The sequence below is a fragment of the Gavia stellata genome, chromosome 21 (assembly GCF_030936135.1).
Source record: "Gavia stellata isolate bGavSte3 chromosome 21, bGavSte3.hap2, whole genome shotgun sequence".
Classification (NCBI taxonomy): Eukaryota; Metazoa; Chordata; class Aves; order Gaviiformes; family Gaviidae; genus Gavia; species Gavia stellata.
This window is the reverse complement of record NC_082614.1, coordinates 2177902-2201846: the sequence shown is the minus strand read 5'-3', so window position 1 is coordinate 2201846 and position 23945 is coordinate 2177902. Positions and strand designations below refer to the sequence as shown.

The 23945-nt window shown below is 54.4% G+C and overlaps 1 protein-coding gene across 2 annotated transcripts in view; it reads right to left on the bottom strand.

Annotated features, from left to right (window-relative positions):
* Positions 1-3425: 3425 nt before the first annotated feature.
* Positions 3426-23945, bottom strand: part of NOS1 (nitric oxide synthase 1) — a 39325-nt gene continuing 18805 nt past the window's right edge. For both annotated transcript variants that reach the window (XM_059827957.1, XM_009810968.2), the window contains exons 7-27: positions 23306-23447; positions 22442-22581; positions 21699-21873; positions 20469-20570; positions 19494-19688; positions 18257-18342; positions 15167-15311; positions 14618-14722; positions 14131-14189; positions 11129-11245; positions 10719-10893; positions 10150-10288; positions 9285-9363; positions 8545-8738; positions 7734-7903; positions 7292-7502; positions 6449-6536; positions 6031-6152; positions 5320-5468; positions 4495-4689; positions 3426-3548 (exon numbers count right to left, since the gene is read on the bottom strand). In XM_059827957.1, coding sequence (XP_059683940.1) covers positions 3426-3548; positions 4495-4689; positions 5320-5468; positions 6031-6152; positions 6449-6536; positions 7292-7502; positions 7734-7903; positions 8545-8738; positions 9285-9363; positions 10150-10288; positions 10719-10893; positions 11129-11245; positions 14131-14189; positions 14618-14722; positions 15167-15311; positions 18257-18342; positions 19494-19688; positions 20469-20570; positions 21699-21873; positions 22442-22581; positions 23306-23447 — 2911 coding nt within the window. The remainder of the gene's footprint in view (positions 3549-4494; positions 4690-5319; positions 5469-6030; positions 6153-6448; positions 6537-7291; positions 7503-7733; positions 7904-8544; positions 8739-9284; positions 9364-10149; positions 10289-10718; positions 10894-11128; positions 11246-14130; positions 14190-14617; positions 14723-15166; positions 15312-18256; positions 18343-19493; positions 19689-20468; positions 20571-21698; positions 21874-22441; positions 22582-23305; positions 23448-23945) is intronic.

Below are 23945 nucleotides of genomic sequence, written 5' to 3'. Positions count from 1 at the left end.
CGCTACCCAAATTCACACATCCCAGCAGCAAAGGGACCCAGCTCCCCCATCCCACCGCCTGCCCTGGGACTAGGGCACAACCCACAGAGGTGGACCAGGGGCTGCCCTTTTTCCTGTGCTGTCCTGCTTTCACCTCCAGGTCACGAAGTCCCCAGGCAGTGACACAAACCTTGCACCTGGCTCCAAACCCTTCTCCGGCCACCCTACCAGCCCAGCGAGCTGGGCTCTGGCCACACCGTGGCAGCATTCATTCGCATTGTACGCCGGGCTAGATGCTCTGCCAGGACCAGCAAAACTGAGACCTGGATCTCAAATTCTCCCAGTGCCCGGCGGCCTTTTGCTCCTGGATTTTGGGCTGGAGATGCTTCAAGCATTCAGGGAGTCAATGTTGCAGAAGATGGTCACAGCACATGGAGACATGGCCAGCCAAGCAGCAGGAAAGGGCGGGAGGTCCTGGCTGAGGGTGGGGATAACTGCACAACCTGGGGCCAGGGTAGCCAGCACTGCTTGTACCGGGAAAGCAGCAAACCTCCTGCAGCTCTTTTTGTTCTGACGTTGGCTTAGGGCAGCTAATCCTAGCCCTCTGCAAGCAAGCTCACCATCGCAGCTCCTGGACAAACCCTCTGCTGTCTCCGGTGCAGGCGCTTTGCTCCATACAGGCATCAGCGCGCAGTGCAGCAGAGCGGGGGCTGGAGGAAAGGATCAGTATCTACCAGCTCAAAATGTCCACCCCGTATCCCTGCCTCCACAAAAGCTACAGCCATGCCCTGCTGTCCTCGTCCTGGCAGGGAGGGAGGACAAACCTTCAGCGGGAGGAAGGGAGGAGAAGGAGGAAGGACACACAAGGTCACGCATGCTTTACCTTGCGGACAGCTTTTCTCTGTTAAAGGGCCTGATACCTTTCTGTGATCGTGTTAACGGATTGCTATTGGGGCCAGATTTTTGCAGTAGGGCTGAGGTGTGAGCCTGTCAGAGCCCAGAATCACGCAGCACCTTTGCAGCCGATCTCACCTCCCTTCTCACATGAGATGTCCCGGCAGAGACAGCTCGTGCCGCTGGCAGGTGGCTCAGAGCCTACAGAGGGGCTTGGCTTGCCACCGAGATGCCACACGTATTTCTTTTGGCGGGCCGGTCGCTCCGTGCTGGCGCTTTCTGCTCCCGAAGTTGTGGAAGTGGCTGGGGTCTGCTGTCCTAGAACTGCTCGTGAGGCTGCACTAAGGTGGAGCTGATCTCTCTGGGCTTTCAAGGGTCCTCAGTCGGCACAACCTCGCCAAGGACCGGAAGCCTCCGTCACCCTCCGAGTGCTGCCTTCCAAACAGGCTTTGTTACCAGGAGGTGCCTCTTGCAGCCGGGGTAGGAGCCGCTTCTCTCCCATCCTCATGGCTTTCCAGTCTCACCTGGGAGAGGGTTCAAACGTTCACAGCATGCAAAGCTCTGGGATGCAGCCGGTCCCTGAATCTCTCCCACCAGCATCATGGCTGCAGATCACGTATCTCCTGTAAAGCCTTCCGGAGGACAGCCTGGCCAAGCAGCAGTCATTGCCATGCGTTTTCTCTAGCATACACATCAGTCTGTGTGTTTGGTGCTTGCTCCTCTGTGGGAGGACTTTCATGCCAGCAAAAGTGGGGACTGAGCAAAAGGAGAGACTTGTGGGGAACAGGGAGCAGAGAAGGAGGCAAACACAGCGCAGAGTCCGTTTAGGAGAAATCACGACACGTGAATCAGAGACATCCCACCCTTCGGATCAAAACAGACACATTTGTACCCAGGCTGCTTGGAGATGAACAAAGTCCATAGGCACGAGGGCATTGCACATCATCTGCCCCCAGCATCAGGCATGTGCCCAGGTCTGTACAAGTCCAAAGGAAAGCCAAGAAAATTCAAGGATTCAGCCAAGGCCCGAGCTGGGGAAAGGGGGAGCCTGGGGGAAACAACCCCCAGCTCTGGTCAAGCAACAAGACCTAGCCATTGCCCAGCCCCTGCCACCTCTGCTCCCCCCAAAATACCAAAAACACGGATGATCACGAAGGTGGTGATTTCATGCAGCTGCAAAATACCCTCATGAGGAGAAGGAGAAATGTGAAGTTCTGTTAAGAGCCACTGCAGATTATAAAGCCATCATACTTCAGTGGGGAAATCCAGGGAAAGGGGGTGAAAAGAAATGGCCACAGGACAAGAGCAAGAGAAAAGAGGAAGAAAAGGAAATAAAAATCATCATCATCATCATCAGGACACAACAACAGGACGAGAGACAGAGCGCTTTCCATGGGCAGTTCCCCGCGGAAAAGGAACCACCGTGTCTGTGAAATACAAAACCCAGTGCCCTCCGGCTGGAGGGGGCAGCAGGTGCTGGGACTGGTTTGGCATCCCCTTGGCGTGAAGGATCCAGTTAGGAGCAGAAAACCCTGCAAGGGAAAGGGGAGAAAGGCTGGCCTTAGAAAGAGCAGTGAAGAGCGTCTAGGACTAAGGGCTTCCCAAGGGACCGTGTTGTAGACAGGAATTTACAGAGCCCTTTGCAGCTGTATGAGGTGGGCAGGTAAGGGAACCCTTACCCCTACCTAGAGATGGGAAACTGAGGCACTCTGTACACAGTGCAGAGCCCAGAGTATGTGCTGCGTTGGAGAAAAACTCCTACCAAACCTCAGGGGTGTTGTGAAACCCACTCCAGGTCAGCCGGACACTACATGGCACAGCCAGGAGTGCAGGGAAGGGATTGTGCTCCAGGCTGCCGACGGCCAGGACAAGGAGCAAGATCCATGCAGCCGCTCATCCTTTATCCTAAATAATCCTTCTGCTCAGCCAGGGAAAATCCCACCGAGACAGAGCTGAGCAAATGGCAGGACATGGTGGAGCAGAAACAAACATAGCAAATGTCAAGGTTTTTTACTTCTTCTGGTTGTTTTTTTTTTTTACAACACTGGAAAGAAAAGTCTCCAGACCTTTCCTAGGGCATGCAGCAGCCTGGAGAGCTCCCTACACTGTGGGTACCAGCCACCTGCCCCCCTGGAGCCAGCCAGCCCCCCACCTCAGCCAGCACTGGAGCTGGGGAGAGCCACCCCTCGCCACGGATCCTGCAAACCTTCCAGCCCGGCATCCGCCGGCTCGCTGGCAGGGGAGCAGAGGCAGGCAGCGGGCAGGACTTTTGCTTTGCATCACCATTTGGATGGGATTGTCAGGCCTGAGCACGTTGGTACGGCGGGTGCAGTAACCCGGGAAGGCTGAGGAGGATTTGTCCTACTGAGGTGACAGCTATTTCAGAGACACTGCCAGGCAGCAGTCTCTGCTTCCACTGCAAAAATTGAATGTCTTTTCTTAGCCTCTGCTATAAGAAGGACCACGTGTGTGCAAAAGTTGAAGCTCCCTTCCCCATCCCACAGCCCACGTGCTTGGGAGACCATTGCAGGGGTTAAAATAAACATGTCAACTCACTCATCCGTATCTTTTTTGCTCTCCTCAATGAATGCAATAGACTCAGATCTAAGGCGGTTAGTCACTTCGTACGTACGCAGGGTGACTCCAAAAATATCCTCATGGTACCGGCTGTCATCCTGAAACAGAGGGTGGAAGAGGGACAGTGGGAAAACAAAAGTATTTGGCAATGGTTGGTATTGCACTAGAAAGCTTTTGTGTTGTGGGTAGGTACCAAATACACAGCAAGTGTTCGGGGGCCCGTCACAGGAGCTGGTGGGACAGGCAGGGCAGAGGGGCAGGAACAAGCAGGGACGTGAAGTGACCTTCCCAAGGTCACACTGTGGGACAGTGGCGGAGCTGCTCGGTGCATTAGACCTCCTCAACTGCTGGCAGCCCAGGGACTGCCTGGCTGTCAGGGGGACAAGCAGCCCGAGGCCAGCCCACATACGAGAGCTTTTGCTTGCAAAAAACGTGGCTTTGGGCTCCCTCGGCTCCTGGATGGAGTGTGGGGACATGGTTCAGAAGGGGTAGTGCCGCAGGAATTGGGCTGAGTTATCCTCCTGGGCAGAAGCAGAGCCACTCAAGCATCTGTCCTCGGGCCTGTGTCCCAAACTGAGCTCAATTCTGCTTCAGTTGCAACATCTGCAGCAACGTGTTTGCCCGGGTGCAGCAGCCAGCCAGCCACAGGGACAGAGGAATTTGGAGATTTGCTCTGTTAGCTTGCTGCAATGGTGGAGGGACAGTGGGGACTTAACCAGGTGAATAAGCCCCATCTGGGCTACCACGGGTTCCCAAAAGAGCTTGTCCCAGTGCTCAGCACAGCACCAGGCTCATCGCAGCGCAGGCTGAGGGGACTGCAACCTGGAACAGAGCTCCTGCAAAGCGAGGTCACTTCCACTGCGCACCCAAAGCTTTGGAAGGTCACGTTCCCGACCTTGCCCAGGTGCAGGCGGTGTGGGTGGGAGCCGCAGGGCCCCCCCAGCACCCGTCTCCTCGGTGCTGCCCGTTCTGCAGGAGGAGGCACCAGGTGCAGCGCCCGTGGCAGGAGGTCGTGTGGTGTCTCGTGGTGCAGACGCTACTCACCCGCAGCTTGCTGATGAAAGTGCCTGCCTCCTCCACCGACAGCTGGCCCTGCTGCCTCACGATGCGCTGAATGGTCTTGAGGACGTCCCCGGCCATGGTGACATCCCCGCAGACGTAGATGTGGCCTCCCTGCTCCTTCAGTGCTTTGAACACGGTTTGGGCCAGCTGCTCCTGTAACACGTCCTGCACGTATTTCTGAGGGAGGAGGAGGTGGGAGCTGAGATTAACTACAGCTTCTCAGCCCCATCCACCTGCACGCTCCGGCCAGCTTTGTGTGCACCAGCTGCCTTCGAGGCAGCAGTGCAATGCCACCGCTTCTTTGGGGAAGCATGCCTGCACCTTGCAGCACCCACAACGATAGAAAAGAGATGGGGAAAGCAGCAAAGCATCATTTTGCTCTTGCATTTTCACACCTTCACCATATATCTCATTGGCAGGCCTGCTCAGGTGGCAGTGGGGATTTAGACCAGATGTTTGCGCTGGCTCTGGGCCACCCCACCGGGTGACATCCCTCCTGGTCCCACCTGCTTGGGAAGACGTGCCTTTCCCCTCCTCATTTGCTCCCAGCTGGTGAGGATGGCTGCAGCCCTCCAGAGCAAAGCGTGAGCAATGTGGGCACACATTCGGGCTGGCGCAGGAATGGGGATGTGCCCTGGGAACGGGGCTGCACTGGGAAGGGCACGATCCTGCACACTTACGCAACCAGAGCACCCCAGGGCATGAGCCGCTGTGGCTGTGCCAAGGAACCAGCATCTCCATGCTGTACCAGCTGGCCACGGCTGCCCAGGGCTGCACACCAGGACCGGAGCAGTGCCCGCCATGCACCTTTGGTTTGTCCGGTTCCCGGGAGTAGGCTGTGTACAGCTCTCTGAAGACACCTTGGGTTTTGGCAAAGAGCGTCTCCTCTTTGTAAATGTGGTCGATCCTGGACTGTCGGCAGCCAAATACCAGGACCATAGGACAAGGCTTCAGACCTGGGGGAGAGACGGGGGAAGCAGTTAGCCCGGGGACCACCGATACCTGCTTTCTGCTAGTCACCGCCCTCCAGATCTGGCAGCAGCCTCAGCACCCAGCACAAGACTGCCGGGAGCTTTCCCTGGCCAAACTGGGAGGGAGGAAAAACCAGCAAGGAGGAGGTAATGCACTGCCTGAGCCAGTGCATGGCCTGGGATCACATGGCAGAGCTGCTTGTGCCAGGTTTTGGGGAGAAATTAATTTTTTTTTTTCCTAAATGGTCTAAATGATCAGTGGAAAATGCATTTTTTACATAAATTTGCATTAAATGTTCTTTAAAAAAACCCAAACCAGCACTATAGTTCTGCCATAAAAATTTGCAGAGTTTTACAGGAGGGTTTTCATGGAGTTTGTTTTGGGAGTTTGGGCTGATCTCCAAGCCTGTGCTTGGGTCAGTCGCTGCTTCAAGAAGCCCTTTGCCTCTGCTGGGGCAGCCCGGGCGGGAGGCTGGACCCCCATCCCCATGCCACCAGCCCAGGTTTCTTCTGAGATTAGAAACAGGAGGAACAAGCGTCGACCCACCTTTCTGCTGGATTTCAAAAAGCCGCTGCTGCCAGAAGCTCCGGAAAGGGGCGATGCCGGTGCCGGGGCCGATGAGGATGCAGGGCACCTGGGGATCCTGGGGCAGGTGGAACCCGGGCGCACTGCACACATCAAAGACGCCAGTTAAACCCAAGCAGGATGCTCCCTCCCTCGCCTCTGCCCACGGCAAGCTGAGGCACCACCCATAGAAGGAAGGGTAGAAAACGAGGCAAAATCCCAGAAAGTGACATTTTAGCGCAGAAGAACTGCACCCAAGAGGGACCCATTTGCTCACAAATCCAGCCCTGTTTGCTTCGCACCCTTAGTGCTTTGCAAAGAAGAATTGAGGGCAAAGAGCTCATCCTGTAAAGGGGCTCACCCCGTCTTTTTCAGCCCTTGTCTTGTGTGGACCACTTACCCTCTTACAAAACAGGGCACTACTTCATCGGTCTGTATCCGATTGAGCCAAGAGGAGCAGACTCCGTGGTGGATTGGTCCTTCTCCATCTAGGAGGGGAGAAAAGGAGGTCTGTACTTGACACACCAGCCAATTACTCACATTGCTCTCCTTTCTGAAACCCTCCCTGCTACTTTCCACATGAACACCTCACTGAAACCTTTACTACCTCTGCATCCATCCCCCGCAAACTTGGTAGAAGTTTGGCACTTGGACCCCTCTGTGGAGTTGACCCAGGACCCAGCCATGGGATAGTTGGACCTCCACCATACTTAGGAAGCACCCAACTTCTCTTTGGTCCTTTTTGGCAGAAGCAGCATCATGCTGTAGTGCCTCCAGACACAAGCCCTCCATGGCAGCCCCAGATGAATGGCCAGTGTCTTCCCCTGTGTCCTGCTGCTGCAGGGGTGACGGGGCTGTGTCCATCTACACCATGACCAGGGCTGCTTGGACACATCACTGCTTGCACAGGTACAGAAATCTGGCTAGTTGTGGCAATGTGGACTTTGGTGCGGGCACACAAATGATCCCACGTGGAGCTTGGAGCCACCATGGCTGGTCTGTTGCTGGTACCTGACCCAGATCTGGCATCTCTGCAATACACTGCCCTTTGATGGATGGCCGTTCTCCATAACATGGGACAGCAGTGTCATGGGTTGAAGGAATCTAGTCACTGCAGCAGGTAGAAAGGCTTTAAAATAACATCTCTCTACCAAAGACCTTATGGTGTTGCCTGTGTGCTAATGCTTTTTCCCTGCTCTCCACACCAAGCCTGTCTCCACTGACCCCTGCATGAGCGTGGTACCTCTTGTGCGATAGGAGACCACTGCCACGGTGAGGTGGACCTCCCCTGGGTACATCTCTGGGGAGGAACTGATGGAGTAGTAGCGCGGTTGGAGGAGGGGGAGCTGTGTGAGCAGCAGCGTGGAGGGCATCTGCACTGAGGGGAACTCCTCCAGCACCTCCACGATGGTGGGGTTCTTGGACCACTTCCATTCCTCGTACTCCTGCAAGCCCTGCAGCCAGGGAAAGAGGGAGGGAGGGAGGGAAGAGAGCGCTGCAGCATCGATCTCTTCCAAGCCGGGTGCCTCTACTGATATCCCACCTGGCCTATGCAAAGCTGGGGTGGGTGGCAGTGAAGGCAGGCAGGAGGAGCCCTGCTGTCATGGGTGGAGACTCAGCCTAACCGCAGTGTGGCATGAAAATGCCCTGGGGTTGTGGTTGTCCCCAGGGGTTTGAAGCTTTACCTTGCTGAGGACCTGCAGACGTTTCTTCTCCTTGTCACTGGTGGCCAACAAAGCAAACTGCTGCAGCAGCAAGGGTGTGGGAGGGGTGGTGATGTCCAAATAGTACTTAAAAGCCTGGAAGATCGTACATGGTGGGACACGGTTCTCGTCTGTCCAGTTACTGATGACACCTGCCAGGAGGGAATTCAGCACAACCATGGAATCAGCTGAGCGTGAGAGCCAAGGTGGACAAATCCTTGCTTTCATTCCCCCTTATCAGCTCTGAAACAGTGAATGATGAAGAGCTGGAAAGAAGACTCAACAAGATATCCTTATGCTACAAGTGAGATGCTGTACAATGAGCACAAATACGAGTCTGATACTCCACCACCTTCAGCCTCGGTCACTCTGAGTTAATACTGTTTTCCACCTTCTGTTACACTGTGCATGGCAGTAGGGTATCAGACTTATCCCTGAAATACAGTGTTTGGATGGTCCATCAAGATCCCTTAACTCTTCTTTCCAATCCTAGACGTTGCTCTTTCCATGACAATATAAAAGCCTTTAATTTTTCTGAAGAACAAGCAAACATCTTCTCCTCAGGGCCCTGCTCAGCCTTAAAACTCTTGCCCTGCATCCCAAATGCAGATGAGCGACGGCTCTGGGCAGAGAAAGGTTGAAGGAGGTGCTCCCAATCCAGGCAAATGCACCAGCGAGATGGGAAATGATTTCTCTTGGGGGCCACCTACCTCCCCGAGGAGCTACAAGAACCGCTACAAGGCACGGGTGAGGACGAGAGAGGCCACCTCTACATAGAGGTGGCCCTGGTTACCTAGAGCTGTGTTCCTCTCCTCCAGGAGCTCCACCTTCACCAGCTGGTTGGCTGGAGGGGCATCTTCAAGCCTGTCGATCAGGGCATTGACCAAGTCTTCGTGGTTCCCTGGAAACACGCCCAAGTGGTCCCCGGGCAGGTACTGCAGTTCCTGGTGTCCGTTGGTGTTGAGGCGCAGGAAAATTGTCAAGCGACTACAGGGAAAGGAAGAAAAGCAGGACGTGTTTTGGGGGAGTCCTTCAGGGAGTCACTGAGCTCTGGCCTCAAGAGCCGCTGGGTGTGCTGGGCGGTGGTGGCATGGCCAAGCTCTGGTGCCCTGCTGAGCACGCAACCAAAGTCGCAGCAGGGAGCTAGAAAGGACACTGTCGTGTCCGCCTCCCCTCGCCGCTGGCTCACCCTCAGGGACTATTTAAAAGGGAAAACCAGATGAACCTCTTGCCTCAGCAATTTTATCCATTCTTTGCATGCACCCTGCCACTCCACAAGTGCGGCCACCCATCTTCTCATCCTTACAGGCAGCAGGTTAATTTATGTAGCGGCAGATTTCACTATTTAAGGTGGCAGGAAACACCCTTCACTGGGTTAACGTGGCTTCCAGCCTTGGTGATGATTTGCACAAAGATGGTATCCATGGGACATTCAGGGGTCAAGGGATATTTGCAGCACTGTGTGCATGGATGCTGGGGTGCCCCACGAGTGCATTCAGCTCCTGCAGGTCCTGGGGCAGCTGCATCTCTTACCTGGACTTTGGGCTCTGCAGGTTCTGGCGTGTGATAAGCCGGGCTGCATACACACGTTTTTTGTGGATGCTGTACAGTCCTGCGGAGGAGAAGAGTCAGTGAAGCGACGCAGCAGAGCGTGGCCAAGGCAGGCAGCTTCTGGCTTTTGCAGGGCTGTTGGCCACTGCTGCAGGTTCAGCCCTTTGGACCGGAGCTGGCTGATGCCAGCCACAGCGAGCGGACCATGGGCTCAACCACCCTCCTGCTCCCATCTCCTGCAAAGCTCCAGTGAGCCTGGGGGATCAGAAACCCCAGGGGGGGATCAAACATGTGTCCCTTTCGTTAGCGACTGAGGAGGACTCCGAAACCACCCGCACGAGGCGCGGGGACGTGCCCTCACGTGCAGGCATGCACCTCTCGCTGCCAGTACCACCTGGCTGGTAGCAAAGAGTCTGAATTTGAGAAGTGCTAAGCCAGTGTGGCAGATCATCAGCTGCAGGAGCCGTGCTGAGGGGCCAGGTGTCGGTGGGCTGGACCTGCCATTGCACCGCAACGCTCAGCGGAGCGGCATTTGGACAAAGCGAGCTTGGAAAGCTCCCAGGTTTCCAGCTCTTTGCTTCAAAAAATGGGGTCAGGAGGAGGGAGATCAGATCATATCCCAACATCTCTGTTACAGACACAGACAGGGATCAGCCAGAGGGGCCTGAGACCATCACAAACTGCTCCTTGGGCATGTGATGGAGGGGAAAGGCAAGACTGAAATGCTGGGAATTTAACACAGAATACATAAGGAGATTTGGCCCCTTTGGCCCTACTTGAGCCCACTATGTCTTCTTCTCCACCTGCCCCATGCCTAGAGCCCTCCGGGGTGACCCCATCTTTGTACCTTGTGTGAGTTCCGGGGCTTCGGCCACGTAGGTCAGGCGAAACTTGCTCCTCTTCCAGCTCCGGTCGTTGCTGATGAGGGAGTTGTTTGCTTTCTCGATGTTGACGTCGTCCCCCACACAGAACACGTCGCACGCTGCCTGCAGCACGCACCAGGCTCTCAGGCATCTCCCTGCTGCCCCTGGGCTTTCCGACCGAGCCCCATGACCCCCATTGTCCCACCCACCTCAGCCAAAACATGGAGGACATACACGTACACACCCCAATGGTGTAGAGCTGTACCGGTGGCCATGGGCATATATCGTGGTGCCCTCCTCCCCCAGGCATCTGGTATAACGCAGGAATTCAACGTAGTGCTCACCCTCTGGCAGTCAGCACAAACCAGAGGGTGAGCTCCACCAAAATATGGAGAACCTCTTTATTGTGGGCCAGGGTGATGGATGGGTGTCCCGGCGTAGGGAAGGAGAGGCTGGGTTTTGCTCTAGAGCAAAGCTCTAACCAGCAGCTTTGCTCTGTCCCTGTGTCCTTCTCCTCCCTGCTCCTCCCTGGAGCACAAGGGAAGCGGGTTACCTTGAAGACCTTCTTGGCCCAGGTCCTGAAGGACTCCTCCTGGCCACAGAGCTCATCCCCTTCTCCCATGCGGAGGATCCTCTCTCCGCCCAGCTCCTCCAGGAGGGTGTCCACTGCCCGGGCAAAGGCGCAGAAATGGGGGTAAGCACGTGACCCCAGCCCGAACACGGAGAACCTGCGGAGAGGTGGCAAAGCTGTGGCTACCGAGCTGGGAGGGACATCGACATCTCCCTCCTGCACCGCCACGGCCAACATCAAGATGAAGGAGGGTGGAAGGATCTGCATGTTGCAAAAATACTTCATGTTTTAGGTAAGAGCTGTGGCAGGAGAAAGGGGCTCTGTGCAGCACCAGCTCCTGCTCTGTCCCTTCTGCAGCAAGAAATTGCTGCCTCCCACCCCATCCTATTTACCTGACATTAGCCAGAGGCCCTGTGCTTTCAAAGTTGTCCCTGGAGTCAGGGCCATCGCTTGAGGATTTCCGTGCATCCGAGTAAGAGGAGACGCTGTTGAAACGGACCTTGTAGCTCCTGCGAACAGCAACAGCATCGAGTATTACAACGGTGACAAAAGTGCGCGTGGTTCCCACGGGGCTGCGTGCTCAGAGGGGACCAGACTGTGGAGGAGACCAAACCAGAGCTAAGGCTCAAGCTCAGGGCTCAATATTTCATGAGCAGGTACTGTGGTCAGTGGCTAGAGCAGAGAAATGTGCTCCCTCCCGGCGGGAAGCCAGAGCAGTCCATGTGTTGCATCCCCCCAGCTGGACCCAGTCTGCTCCATGAGGTCCTCCAGTCCCCTCCCAGTGGGCTGACCCAGGTGTTGGCCACCACATTGTCCCCAGCAGTGCAGAACTGGCAGGACCTTTGGCTTTACCTGTCCTTCCCTGGCTACACACAAGGTCGGGTATATATCTGAAGAGATATTCTGAAGGGTTTTTCATTTAGAGGAAGAAAAAAAAAAAGAGTGAGAGCAGAGGGGATGAGGAGGGGGAAGGGGAGCGGAGAAAAAAAATCTGACAACAGCAGAAGTATTTCTGAATTGAACCATCTTCAAAAATTGCTCTACACAAGAGTTTCTAAATATACTGCCAGAGTAATGAAGCAGTAGTGTGTGGATGAGTCACAGCAGACCTCCTGCACCCGGCGCTCCTCACAGAGGAGACAACCCCTGAGCAAAATAACTGCCAGGGTCATAGAGCCCCGTGCTCCACCTCTGCTCCGGAGCCTCCTCCTTTCTGCCCAGACCTCTCATGCTCTTCTGCTTCACTCCATCTGGAGGGACCCACTTCTTTCTCTGCTGTCCCTGGGCCACGTCCTCACCCGGGGCTACCTGGCGAAGGCAGGGCAGCACAGCCCACCGGTTTAGATGGGCACGAAGCCCAAATTCTGCACTTGGGCGCTGGACCCAAGGTCCAGGCACCAGCAGCTTTTGCTGAAACGAATAGGTCCTTGTGACAGGGAATGACTGTTGAAGGATCGGCTGCATCTGAACAGCGGGTCCTTAAATATGGAAGGATTATGAATGCCTCTGAAAACCCGTGGAAAACCCTTGCTGTAGGACACAAGGAACCAAATATACAACCATAGCAAAACCTCTTGGCTGTGGTCAGAAAGCCGCTGCCGCAGCACCCTGGCAGGCTCCTCGGGACACCGTGGCTTAGAGAGGCCACCGATCCCCACCCTGAGGGGTCTCAGCCACCCTCAGCATCCCCTGGAGGACATGGAGCTGGGAGCCGGGGGGTGCGTGGGCAGGAGCTGCTCTCTCCAGCCCTTTCCTACGGACGCCAGGCGGACTCTGCTCCTCTTCCCTAGACGCTCTCCTCCAGGATGTCTTTTCTCATTGCAAAAGCTCTTTTTCATGCTTAACGTCAGCATCTCTTCCTACCATCCAGAGCCATGACCTCTTGGCCTGTCCCCCGGGGGGCCACGGGGAGCAATTTATTCCCTCCGCCTCTGCAGTCACCTTTTCCGTAGGTGAAGTCTGCTGCTGCGCTGCATTTCTGTCTTCTCTTCTCCAGATAAAATAGCTCTCACCCTTTTGATCTGTCCTCGCAGGTCACTGTTTCCAGCACTCTGACCGCTTTTGCTGTCAGGTAACCAAGCCACAGGCTGTCCTGGCTCTTAGAAACTCCTGCCAGTCCCTTAAATCACATTTAGAGGTGACTGGGACAGCCAGCACCGAGCTCAGCTGCTTTTGTCCTCCTTGAATCTGCCTGGCTTGCCATGGGTGGCACCTCCGCCCCCAACCCAATGTTGCACCAACCCAGCCCCAAAAAGTGAAGATCCTCGGGGTGAGAACCATGCGCAAAATGCCCCTTTTCCATCCAGACACCTCCAGGGCAGCCTGCGTGTCCCGTTTTGTCAGCTGTCCCCATTAAGGTATGAGGCCATTAGAAACCTGATGGGTTTTCGGCTCGCGAGCCCTGCGGGGATCCATCAGATGACTTGGCCGCGCAGCAAGGAGACCACTTCAGGGCTGCTGCGTCGCCAGCAGCGGAGAGGTACAGGTCGGTCCCTGCCCGGCCCGGCGGTGTTCGGCACCGCTCTGCAGCCCCACCAGCACTGCTCTGCGCTGCTCAAGCAGAAAGGCGGGGCAGTTAAATTGCACTGCATCACTGGCCGGTGTTAATTCTGCCGTAATTAAGGAGCAGCCTTTTGCCAGTTGGGAGCATCACTGTGTTAACTCAGGAGAGACTCCAGAGCAGAGCAGTGTCCCAGTTAAGCAAAATATATTGTACTTAATAGCTAAAATAAGAGGAGACCCCAAATGATTAACACTTTGCTGGCTGCCCTCACTTCCCAGCCTCTGGGACATGCACGGAGATGCTCGAGGCTCATCTTCCACCCATGGGGGATTTTCTAAAACCCCAGACCCTGTCTCCAAGGTACCGGTTCCAGACTCACTGTTACAAACATCACAGCCAGAAATTATAACAGACCTTATTTTCCCAAGAAATATTTTCACATGATGCAAGAAGTTAATTTTGGTTCTCAAACCCTCTCCCACCTACATCCACATAGCTGGGAACTCCTTTCTACCTCCAAGTCTTACTATTTTGGTGTTTCCTGGACAGCCCCAGCTCTCAGATTCGATGATTTTGGGGGAATTCCTGCTTTTATTTGTTTTTTTTTCATAGATGCCTCCCTCTTACAGCTGAAGAGAGAAGCTTTAAAATGCCAGCCCAGGGAATTACAAGCTGGAGTCCACAGACATGCCTGACTTAGTGCTTTTGCCCTCCCTGGGACCTCCACCCGCTCCATGCCCTGGTTCTCCAGGTAGGTCCCATCCCTTGGACCTTTGCAAACTCACACTCCCTTCTGAGAGGAGGAAAGCAGAGAAGCAGGTTGTCCCGCCTGTGGGGCTGCCTGCTTGCTGGGGTTGTGAGTGGGAAGGGAGGGTTTTGGGGTGCTCTTACTTCCTCTCCTCCAGGTTGGAGTTGGGATTCTTCATCTCCATTAATGCGCAGCCAAATTTCTATAGGGAAGAAATAAAAAAAAGGCCATCAGTTTTGCCAGTCTCTGCAGGAAACGGAGCAGTGACCGAAGCCTGGGCTGCGGCTCTGCTCTCTGCTTGCTGTTCCCAGCAGCCTGCACCGCTCTTGTACAGGGCTGGACGAGGTCGCAGCTCCCCAGCCGAGGGGCTGGCACCTTTTGTGTGACACTGACATCAGCTGTACAGGATGAATTTAGCAACAGATTAGTTATTTGTCTCACAGCAGGGAGTAAGTAGATATCCCTATTTCAGAGCCGGCTGGAGGCAGGCAGGCAGAGCACCGGGTATCATACAGCACCCAGACCTGTTTTGGGTCATTCCAGCTTAGGCTGAGCAAAAAGAGGATGGTCCTTCCCATGCCCCACTGCCTCTCCCCTGCTGTTGTCACCCATCCCTGCGCTCTGTCCTACCTCTCCGTTTTCAGGTGGGTCTCCATTGCCAAAGGTGCTTGTGACCACCAGGACCATGGTTTCATGCTCTAGGTGCACAATGTCATACTCGTCCATGGACATCACCTGGGAGCGACAGAGGTGTTAGCAAGAGGCCTTTGGTGGTGAGATCTACCCCCAGCCAGTCTCCTGGGATGGACCCCAGTCCAACTGGGGATGGCAGCAGCATCTTGCTGGCTCCACGCCAGCGCAGTAGCAGAGCTCTCCACACAGGGAGGATGAGAACAAGAGCCTCAAGGGACATGGACAAACCATGGGGCTACCACCTAAGAGGCAGTAGACATATCTATGCTACAATATCTGCGGGAGTATTAGCTGGAAATTAGCTGGAAAAATTCCTGCGCAGGCTTCAATCCAGACCCACGAGGTCGTATCCCGGGAGCTGCTGAAGACCCTTGGCAGCTGGAAGCTCCACATGCGTTGAGCCATGTGTTTTCCAACAGCCATCTATTTCCTTGGGCCACCCAGATGCGCATATAATCTTGCAGGGGCTGGGAGCTGGTACAATACCTTGGCATCGAAAGCGTGCTTGAAGATTTCGCACAGAGTTTTTGCATAGACCTGCGACTTCCCTGTTTCAGTGGCGTACAGGATGGTCGCTTTGACCCTCTTGGCCATGGCCTGTCCCATCAGCTTGGCTGAGAACTTCACAGCTCTAGGAAGCAAGAATAAACCCCGGTAAGAGAGCTTGCTTCCTTGTCAGTGCCCTCTAGCCCAGACTATTCACACCCTTTTATTTATTATTAAATGAACAGCCTGCCTTAAAAACTTGCAGCATCACTTTTTTTGTTGTTATATGCCAAACAGGGAAGCTACGGAAGAGCGTGTTCGTCTTGACTTGTGAGAGAGGAAGACTGGATGGGGGAACTTGAACACAGAGGTGAAATACCCGAACGGGTATAAGGAGGAAAATACTAAACCAGGTGTGGAGGTGCTCTTTCTGCAGGGACAGAGAAGCACAAGAATCAGGGGCAGCAGTCACTGAAAGCAGTGACCACATAACCTCAAAGGAAAAGCTGGAGAGCAACCAGAGCCCAAGCTACAGAAGGAACAGTGGCTTCTCCATCTCTTCATGTCTTTAAATCCTACCTGGCTGCCTTTCTGCAGGAGGTGTCCTAGCCAAGCAGAAGCGCCCGGGCTCCACACATCACACACAAAGCCCCGAGCCGCTGCGAAGGTCAGACGAGGCTGTCTGTAGTCCCTTTGATTTGCACTGCAGCGACGCTATGAACTTTACTCAGAGGAACAGCCCTCCTGAGGCTGAGAGGTTGCACATTTATCTGAGCGTTTGCAGGGCTGTGTCTGGCCGGCTGCCTCCTGTGGCTGCAATCGTGACTGGATGCATTTGCTCCAGTTTTCCCCACCGGCTCAGCTCTGACAGCAGGGCAGAGGGGCCCTGAGAGGTCACCGGCCTCTCTAATCCTTGCCAAGATGATGCAGCACTCGAAACACTGGCTCCTTGTCTATGCTAGCGCTGCTGGCCGGGTTGGCATCAGTGGGAGCACAGCGATGGGGGACAAGGGAGGCTGTCGTCAGCCAGCTTTGGGTTGCACGGTGGGGCACCGAGCCCAGCGTGGCGAGTTTGTTATTTTAGGGCCATTCATAATCACATCAACATTATTTTTCCTAAGAGCAGAATATCTTCACTTTTTCGAAATGACCATCAAGCCTTTATATGGGGCCACCAGAAAGGTGGGTCTGGATTTAGCTTGGTGTGTTGCAATAGGGAAGGGGCAGTTTTCAGGGGACCGAGAGAGAACAAAGCATCTCTGTGGCCTTTGCAAGAATAAGGGCTCCTTGATTCACTTTGACAGGGCGATCAGACCCTGCCCCGGGTGATCAAATTCAGCAGGACTCCTGCATCCCCTTCGGAAGAGCTATGGGGAATGGAGATTGCAGCTGGACTGGTTACACTGGCAGGAGAAGAGAAGCCCAGCTTCCCCCTGCCCCTCCTGCCAAGGAGGGAAGAAAGGCTCTATGTTTGGAAAATCACTTGGGGAAACAAAAAAGGGGAGGAAAGAAGAGGTAGAAACCCCACTAGGTTGGTATGTTCTGCCTCCTCCAGGCAGCTCCCCTCCATGTCAAAGTCAGCCTCAGGAGCATTTATATTTGCTGCTCTACAATCACTCCTCAGCGTATTTCTGCATATTAAAGCTGCCCCTTTGCTCTCCCATGAGGTGGTGTCCCCTGTCCCCAGGGCTTACCCTGGCCCCAGGGGAGGGAAGGGGCAGGACGGGCAGGGACTGCAGGTTCGAATGCTCTGATTTGGCCGGAGCCAGCACAGCCTGTCTGCACAGGCATCAAAATCAGGCTGCAACCACTGCCAAGTGCAACGCTCAGGACTGCTGGGCTCGGTCCGCCACTTGTTCAGCTGATTAACTCAGATCCAGGCAGGATTAATGGTGAATTACAAAAAGAATTCCTCTCCCCTACATCAGGAACAATGGAGATTTTTTTTTTTAAATTACCTGCCACGCTCACATTTTTATAAAATCATTTATCAATCGCGCACATACAAATAAAAGCATTGTTTCTTCTAACTCAATGGCTCAATTAATCTTCTTGCGCTCTCCACCAGCCCTGGGCTGCAGCCCAGACACAGGCACCAGTGTCAGCCGAAGGAGCACATTCATCAGCTGCTGATCACATTTATGGATGCACCATGGAAAATAGCTTACAGAAGGTGACAGCTGAAGAGTGGGAACAAACTGATAGTAGGGACTCGGGGAAACTGAAGCGTGGGGAGATGCTGTGAAGAGCACAAGGCCACCTGGCAGCCTGGCCACAGATACTGGGGCAGACCCAGCCCTCCCCAGTCTTGGCCCAGGGCTCTGCTGCCGCGGAGCCAGCAGCTCCTACAAGAACCTCTCTGCCAATGGCCCACGGGGGAGGCATTCAGGCCAGGATCAGCCAAAGGGTCCAAATTACACTTCATTCCTACACCCCTGCTGACTAGGAGCTTTGGCAGGGGAGAAGGACTCATGCGGCCCCTTACTGGGGGTCAACTGGCCATGAAGTGCAAACCTCAGCTCTGCCCTGATCCATCTGCTACCCGTAGGGAGATTCCTCATTCCTATCTCTCCCCTCCCTGCAAAGTGGGTGTTCGGAGGTTAAGACAGGCACTGGAGACAAGTGATCCTCAGGTAGCTAAAGGTCAGTGAGAGAAAGAGAAATATGGACACGAGTTTCGTCTCGCTTGTGCCAGCTTGGCCCTGAAGAGTGTTGGGTGATCTCTCTGCCCCAGGAGGCTGTGAAAGCAGAAACAGGCAATGTACCCCCGAGAAGCGAGAAAGCCATTCCTTAGCATTGAAGACCACCTTACTGGAGAAGGAACCAGCTCGGGAGAAGAGACTATACGTGACATCTGGTATTCACCTGGTCACACACCTTTTGGTGGTCTAATGGGGTGTTCAAAGGACTGCTTGTTTCTCCAGATGTCCCTCTTGGCAACTAAAGCCTTCAGTGGCCTGAGATCCAGGCTCACAACCCGTCAGTTTGCACACATCCATAGGGCAGCGCAATCAAACAGCAAACAGAGCTGCCCAAAACTGAGACCGGCCCCAAACACTTCAGGGCTTTTCAGAGCCCACTGGTACTTACTTTGCTAACTTCTTAAAGCCAATAGCCCTCTTCTTGGTAGGTGTCCCATTGACCCCTTTCCAGACGTGGGTGTTCCAAGGGTCCGGCTAGGAGAGAGAAGAGCAGCAGCAGCTGATGGGCAGTGCTCAGAGCTTTGAGAAATGCTGTATCCGCAGCACTGAGCGTTGAATTCCTCTAGTCATGAAGGGGAGGACTAGCTGGCCTCTTCACAGCTCTCGATCTCCTATATAGGTCCCTGACCCTTGGAGCCCCATGCGTTTCTTGGGCAATGGAGTACGCACAGAAAAATTGCAATATAATGAAACCTTGCTGGCTTGTAACAAACATCTGGCCAAATGCTTTCTCACCTCTGAGATAAGCATTAATAGGCCACAGGCAAAAAGAAGGCAGGCAATGCCGGAAAGGGAGAGGCAATGGAAACACATTCTTCCCTCTCCCCAGCCCACATGTTTTTTTTTCCTAAGAGGCCCTTTGGGAAGGGGAGGCAGCTGAAGCAAGGAACAAGCGCACAGAAGCTAATTCAGTGCCCTCGCAGGCGGCTGTCTGTAATCAGGGCCAGGAACCATCGGGGTTCCTGGTGGATTGGTTATAGAAATGAACAGATTGCTGCTGTTTTCTGACTGTTCCTTAAGGGCTCTTGACTAAAGGTCACATTGTGTGAAAGCCAGCGGAGCAGGGATGGTTGGCTAATGAGGGTGTGTTTGCTTAGGGCTCTTTTTCCCATGGTCTGAAGTGTTAAATACTCCAGCACCAGCATTTCAGCCCGCTGCTTGGCCTGCTGGGCAGGAGCCCCCCCATCAAATTGTTGGATCCCCAAGCTGGCAGGAGCCATCCACTCAAACCTGCAGGCTGGAGAGAGGAGGGCTACAGTGGCTACCAGGTCATTTCCTCACCTACCCATCCAAGTGCAAAATTAGGCACTTCCAAAGGGAGGAGCTCTGCTTAGTTCCACTTCCCAGGGTAAAAATTGGGGCCTCAGCATATGCCATGTTCCCATGAAGGGGCAAAAAGCCATTGCCCTGGGAAAAGGTCTAACATCCAGGGGGTTATTACAGCACATTAGGGGGAATCACCAATTAGACTTGTTCATGGACTTCACTGCCTCAAGGGACAGCTTGTTGAAGCGATTAGATGGTGTCCCTCTCCTTCCCCCATCTTCTGAGCTCCAGCTCCCACCCTGCTCTTGGCTATACCTTTGGGCACGCAGCACTGGTGGAAGGCAGGGTGCAGACGGTACCTGGTACTCAAAGGAAGGTGTGAGACGGTAGTTGAGCATTTCCTGATGGAAAACTGGGGTGATGCTGCCAGACATGGGTGGGACAATCCACACCCAGTCGGCAGGACAGCCTCCACGGCATCGGTACTCATTCTCCATGTGCTTGATAAAGGACTCAGTGGCTGAGTGGTGATCCACAATGGTCACCTTGTCGCTCTGTTGGAGGGAGAAGAGAGCAGAGCCAACAACTGTGGGTTAATACTCCCCAGAAGGCGAAAGCCAAAATTTTACATTTGCAGCTGTCTGACCCATATATGCCTCACTCCCATGGTCTTACAGGACTGTACCTTTGGAGATGACACCGGGTGGCTGCTGACCCTGATATTCCCAAGGAGCATAGTCAACGAGCAATGCCATTTTCCAGGGCTGAGAAGCTGCCCTTGTCCTTCCTGAGTAGATGCCCTATGGGATGGCTGGTCCTCCTGTTGTTTGTCATGGGCCAAGCAAAGACTAAGATGGCATGAACGGGATGGAGCATCCCCTGCTCAGCCCCTTGGGAAACTCTTTCATGGCTTGCACAACTCAAGGAGCAGTTCTGATCCAGCTCTGGGAAGGACTTCCACCCTCTGACGCCAGGTTGCCAAGGACTAGTTTTGCTACTTAACCTTTAAGTGCAAGTGGGAGGAGAACCTGGGCCAATTCTTGCCTCATGGATGGGACAGAAGGGCTGGATCTTGCCCCCTCCGGGCACTCCCTCTGGACCAGCAGAGCTCAGATGCTGGCATTGATGTCTTTGCAACATCCAGGGCACAGAGATTATTAAATTTCACTGCAGGATTCTGGAACAGCCCAAAACTAGGAAGGCACAGCACAATTTCAGCTGAGTGTATCAGCTGCTGCCGTTATCCTTGGGCAGATGTCTCCATCCTTGTCCCATCCAATACTTGCGTCCCTCAAGCCTGACCCAAACACAACAGAGTCCTGCTACTCAGGTACCTGGAAGCTGTACAGCACAGCAATGTTGATCTCCACCAGAGCCTGGTCCTTCCACAGCGATGAAGTTTTCCTCATATCCAGATTCATCTTCTTGGCCACTTGCTGTTACAAAACACGGTAGAAGGTGAGCACTTTCCATGGCCAAGAACCAAGGACTGAAGAGCTCTGCCTGGCCAGAGGAGCCCGGAGGAGGGACCCAGGCTGACACAAGGCACCCGCAGGGCAGGGCAGCACACTTGCAATGAAGGGCTGACATTTCGCCTTCCTCTGAGAAGATGTGGTCCTGCCTTTTCCTCTCCATGACAGAGGCAAGGCCGGTCTGGCCTCCCTTCCTCCCCCGGGCACAGAAAGGTGACTAAATGCTGCTGAAAAGGGCCATTAAGAGCAGTTGCTCTTTGTGGGAGGAAAGGAAATGGGTGGGTCGGTGAGACAGCAGGAGATGGTGGTGATCCATGTGCTGGGAGGAGCAGACCCCTGCACCCCTTCCCATGCCAGACCTCCTGCTGCTCCCAAACTCTGTTCTTTCTCAACCCGTTTCTTCTACCTGGAGTCCTTCCCCCAGACGCTATCACAGACGGGCACACGCACACACGTGCGCGCACACACACACATGCTCACTCTCACCCCCCTGGTTTTCAAGCGACTGGGGAGGGATGCAGCCCCTCCAAGTAACACAGCGTGTGCCTTGGAAGGGCAAAGGAACCGCCCTTGTTGGGTGTAGATCCCTTGCACCAGCACCTCCCCACGGCTTGGCTTTGTCTCTGACTCAGCCTGTCCCCAGTGTGGAAAGTCTCTGAGCCACAGCAGAGTGCTCCAGAGGGGCCAGCTGGAGAACCCCCATGGGAAAGCATGTCCCTGAGGGGTCACCAAGTGCCTCAGCACCCTCTCAGCCCCACTACATCTTCGCACTTGACCTCAATCAAGCACATGGCCAGGTGCCTGCTGATCCATAAGATGCTTTGAGAAGTCTATGGGGAGCTCAACAGGCATCACACTCACTGTGTTAGGTACCAGCTAGCCCCACAGGACACAAAAACACTTGCCAGCCCATCACACCCTTGGCCATGTGGCTCCAGGAGAACATAACTGCTCTCTTTAAGGAAAACTTGGACATCCTGTAGTCTCCCACCCAAGGCAACGCTCTCCCAGTGTCCTACCTGCTCCCCAGTAACTTCACACACCCCCACTGCACCCCAGGAGTGCCTGGCCTCCTCGAGGAGGGGGAATTACCTCCAGTATGTTGTAGCGAGAGTTGTCACAATAGTCCCGGACCCCAATCTCTGTGCCCATGTACCAGCCGCTGAAGGGGCAGGCGGAAAATTCCAAGCCACCAATCTCGAGGAGCATGTTGGAAACTGCTGGCAAACCATACCACTTCAGGCCCAGGTCCTTAAACCATTCAAACCTGCCGGGATACAAGAGGGTTAGGCAATCAGCTAGACCTCCCCTGCCCAATGCAGGCAGGGGAATGGAGGAGGTTACTTTGCTACCAGCCACCAGGCTGAAGGACATGTGAGCAGAACGGTTCCTGGAGACAATATCTCCCTTAGGGGCTGTTTATGGGGAGAAAGCGATGTATCAGGAGCGTTAGAGTGGCATAAGTGCTGGGAGACTTTAAGGAAAGGGAAGCCAGCCCTGAGACAAGGACATATATCACAGAATCACAGAATCACTAAGGTTGGAAGGGACTTGTAAGATCATCAAGTCCAACCATCAACCCAACACCACCATGCCCACTAAACCATGTCCCACAATGCCACATCCACACGTTCCTTGAACACCTATCTTGCTTTCCACCTCCAGGCTCTGTCAGCTTTACCTCAGAGTGAAGGGAAGACATGGAAGAGGGTCTTGGGTAAAGCACCGAAGCCACAACAAGGAAAGGCCAAGCACAGGAGATGGCTTAGGGTGAAACTAGAGGAGCTGAGTCCCACTGATCCCCTCGAGCGGTTCTGGAGCTTACTCTGACTTACTTGGGGTGCCGGATGGGCACTTCCAGCACGAGCTCCGGGGGGATTTCAAAGAGCTCTGGATCGTTGCCGTTGGCTTGGAGGAGCAGAGGCAGGATATCGAAGCGCCCGTGCGGTGCCTTCCACCCTTGCTGAATGCAGATCTACAGGCAAAACGAAGCCGGGGTTTAGAAGTCCCAGCAGATCACCTGCTCTTCAAACATTATGGCCAGGGAGTTGCATGGCACTGAGCAGCGTCTCCTAACAGCATCTCTGCTCAGCCTGTGTGGTCGAGTAATAACCTCCATCCAAGGGAGCTACGATATGGGGTTGCCTGTCACAGCCAACCCATGACCACATAACGGGTATTTGGACTGAAAATGAGTCTAGAACTAGATCCCCAGGTAGGATCATGGCTCTGAAAAAGCTGCTTGCCCTATTTGTGCCTGTAATGGTGAAGGAGAAAAGGGGTGAGAAAAGCAGAGGAGTTTGGGAAGAGCTGAGGTCTGTGCGGGCAGCGCCAACAGGCAGGGGCAAAAGGCAAATCTCATTTTGGCTTCCCACTGGCCCAGGTCAGCAGTGGGCACACATGTCCTCCTGCAGCAATTCCCTCAGCACCACTAAGTGACCCCTTCTCAGCAAAAGCAAAATGAGAAAAGAGTCTTTCAGTGCAACTGTGACCAACTCCTGCATGTGTGGGAACAGCTTTTATTCCTGGGAAAATACCTGAGGGTGAGACAAATCCAGCTTCACTTTGTGGCACTGCAGTGGGCACGGATAAACCCTGCTTGACCCCACACGCTCTTCACTCCTGGATGGTCAGAGCTTCTGCGTGCCCCCACCAGCCCCATGCCCATGGTCCCCAGGAAGGATGGCTTCAGCCGGTACCTCCGTCAGCTCCACGTTTGCGGGGTCTCCCAGGATAGTGCCATCGGGCTGCTTGTAGCCAGCGTAGCGGATGAGCTGGGCGTTCCAGATGCGGAAGTCGTGCTTGCTGTCCGTCCGCTGCGGGAAGATGGTAATAGCAGATCTGGAAGGAAGAGGCAGCGCTGGTGAATGCAGAGGACGTTGCAAGGGCACAGGACAAGCGTCATCAGAGGAATGGCAAAGTGTTGAGGGGGAAAGGTGCTGCCCCTGCCTGCCATCACCCTGTGCACCACCTCTGCTTGTGCCTTGGACAAGCCCCAAACATTCATTGTATTTCCTTCACCAGAAGAAGTCATGGCCAGGTGCACTCCAGCTCTGGAATTTGGGGTATTTTCAGCAATTCAGCTCCAGGCAGAAGCTGGCTGCTAACACGGGGTTTCAGATAGATCTGAAGAGCAGCCCGTGTTCTGCATTTGACACAGAATATAGGAAAGGAGAAATAATTGGAAAACCTGCTCTTTGAGGTCCCACAGAGAGCGGGAAGAGGTATGCTTGGACCAGCAGGACACCTTCCCCTGATATCAGGTCCCTCTAACCCTCCCCAGGACAGGTTCTGCCTACAACCATCCTGTTCTGCAGCGGCTGCTAAAGGAGACAACGT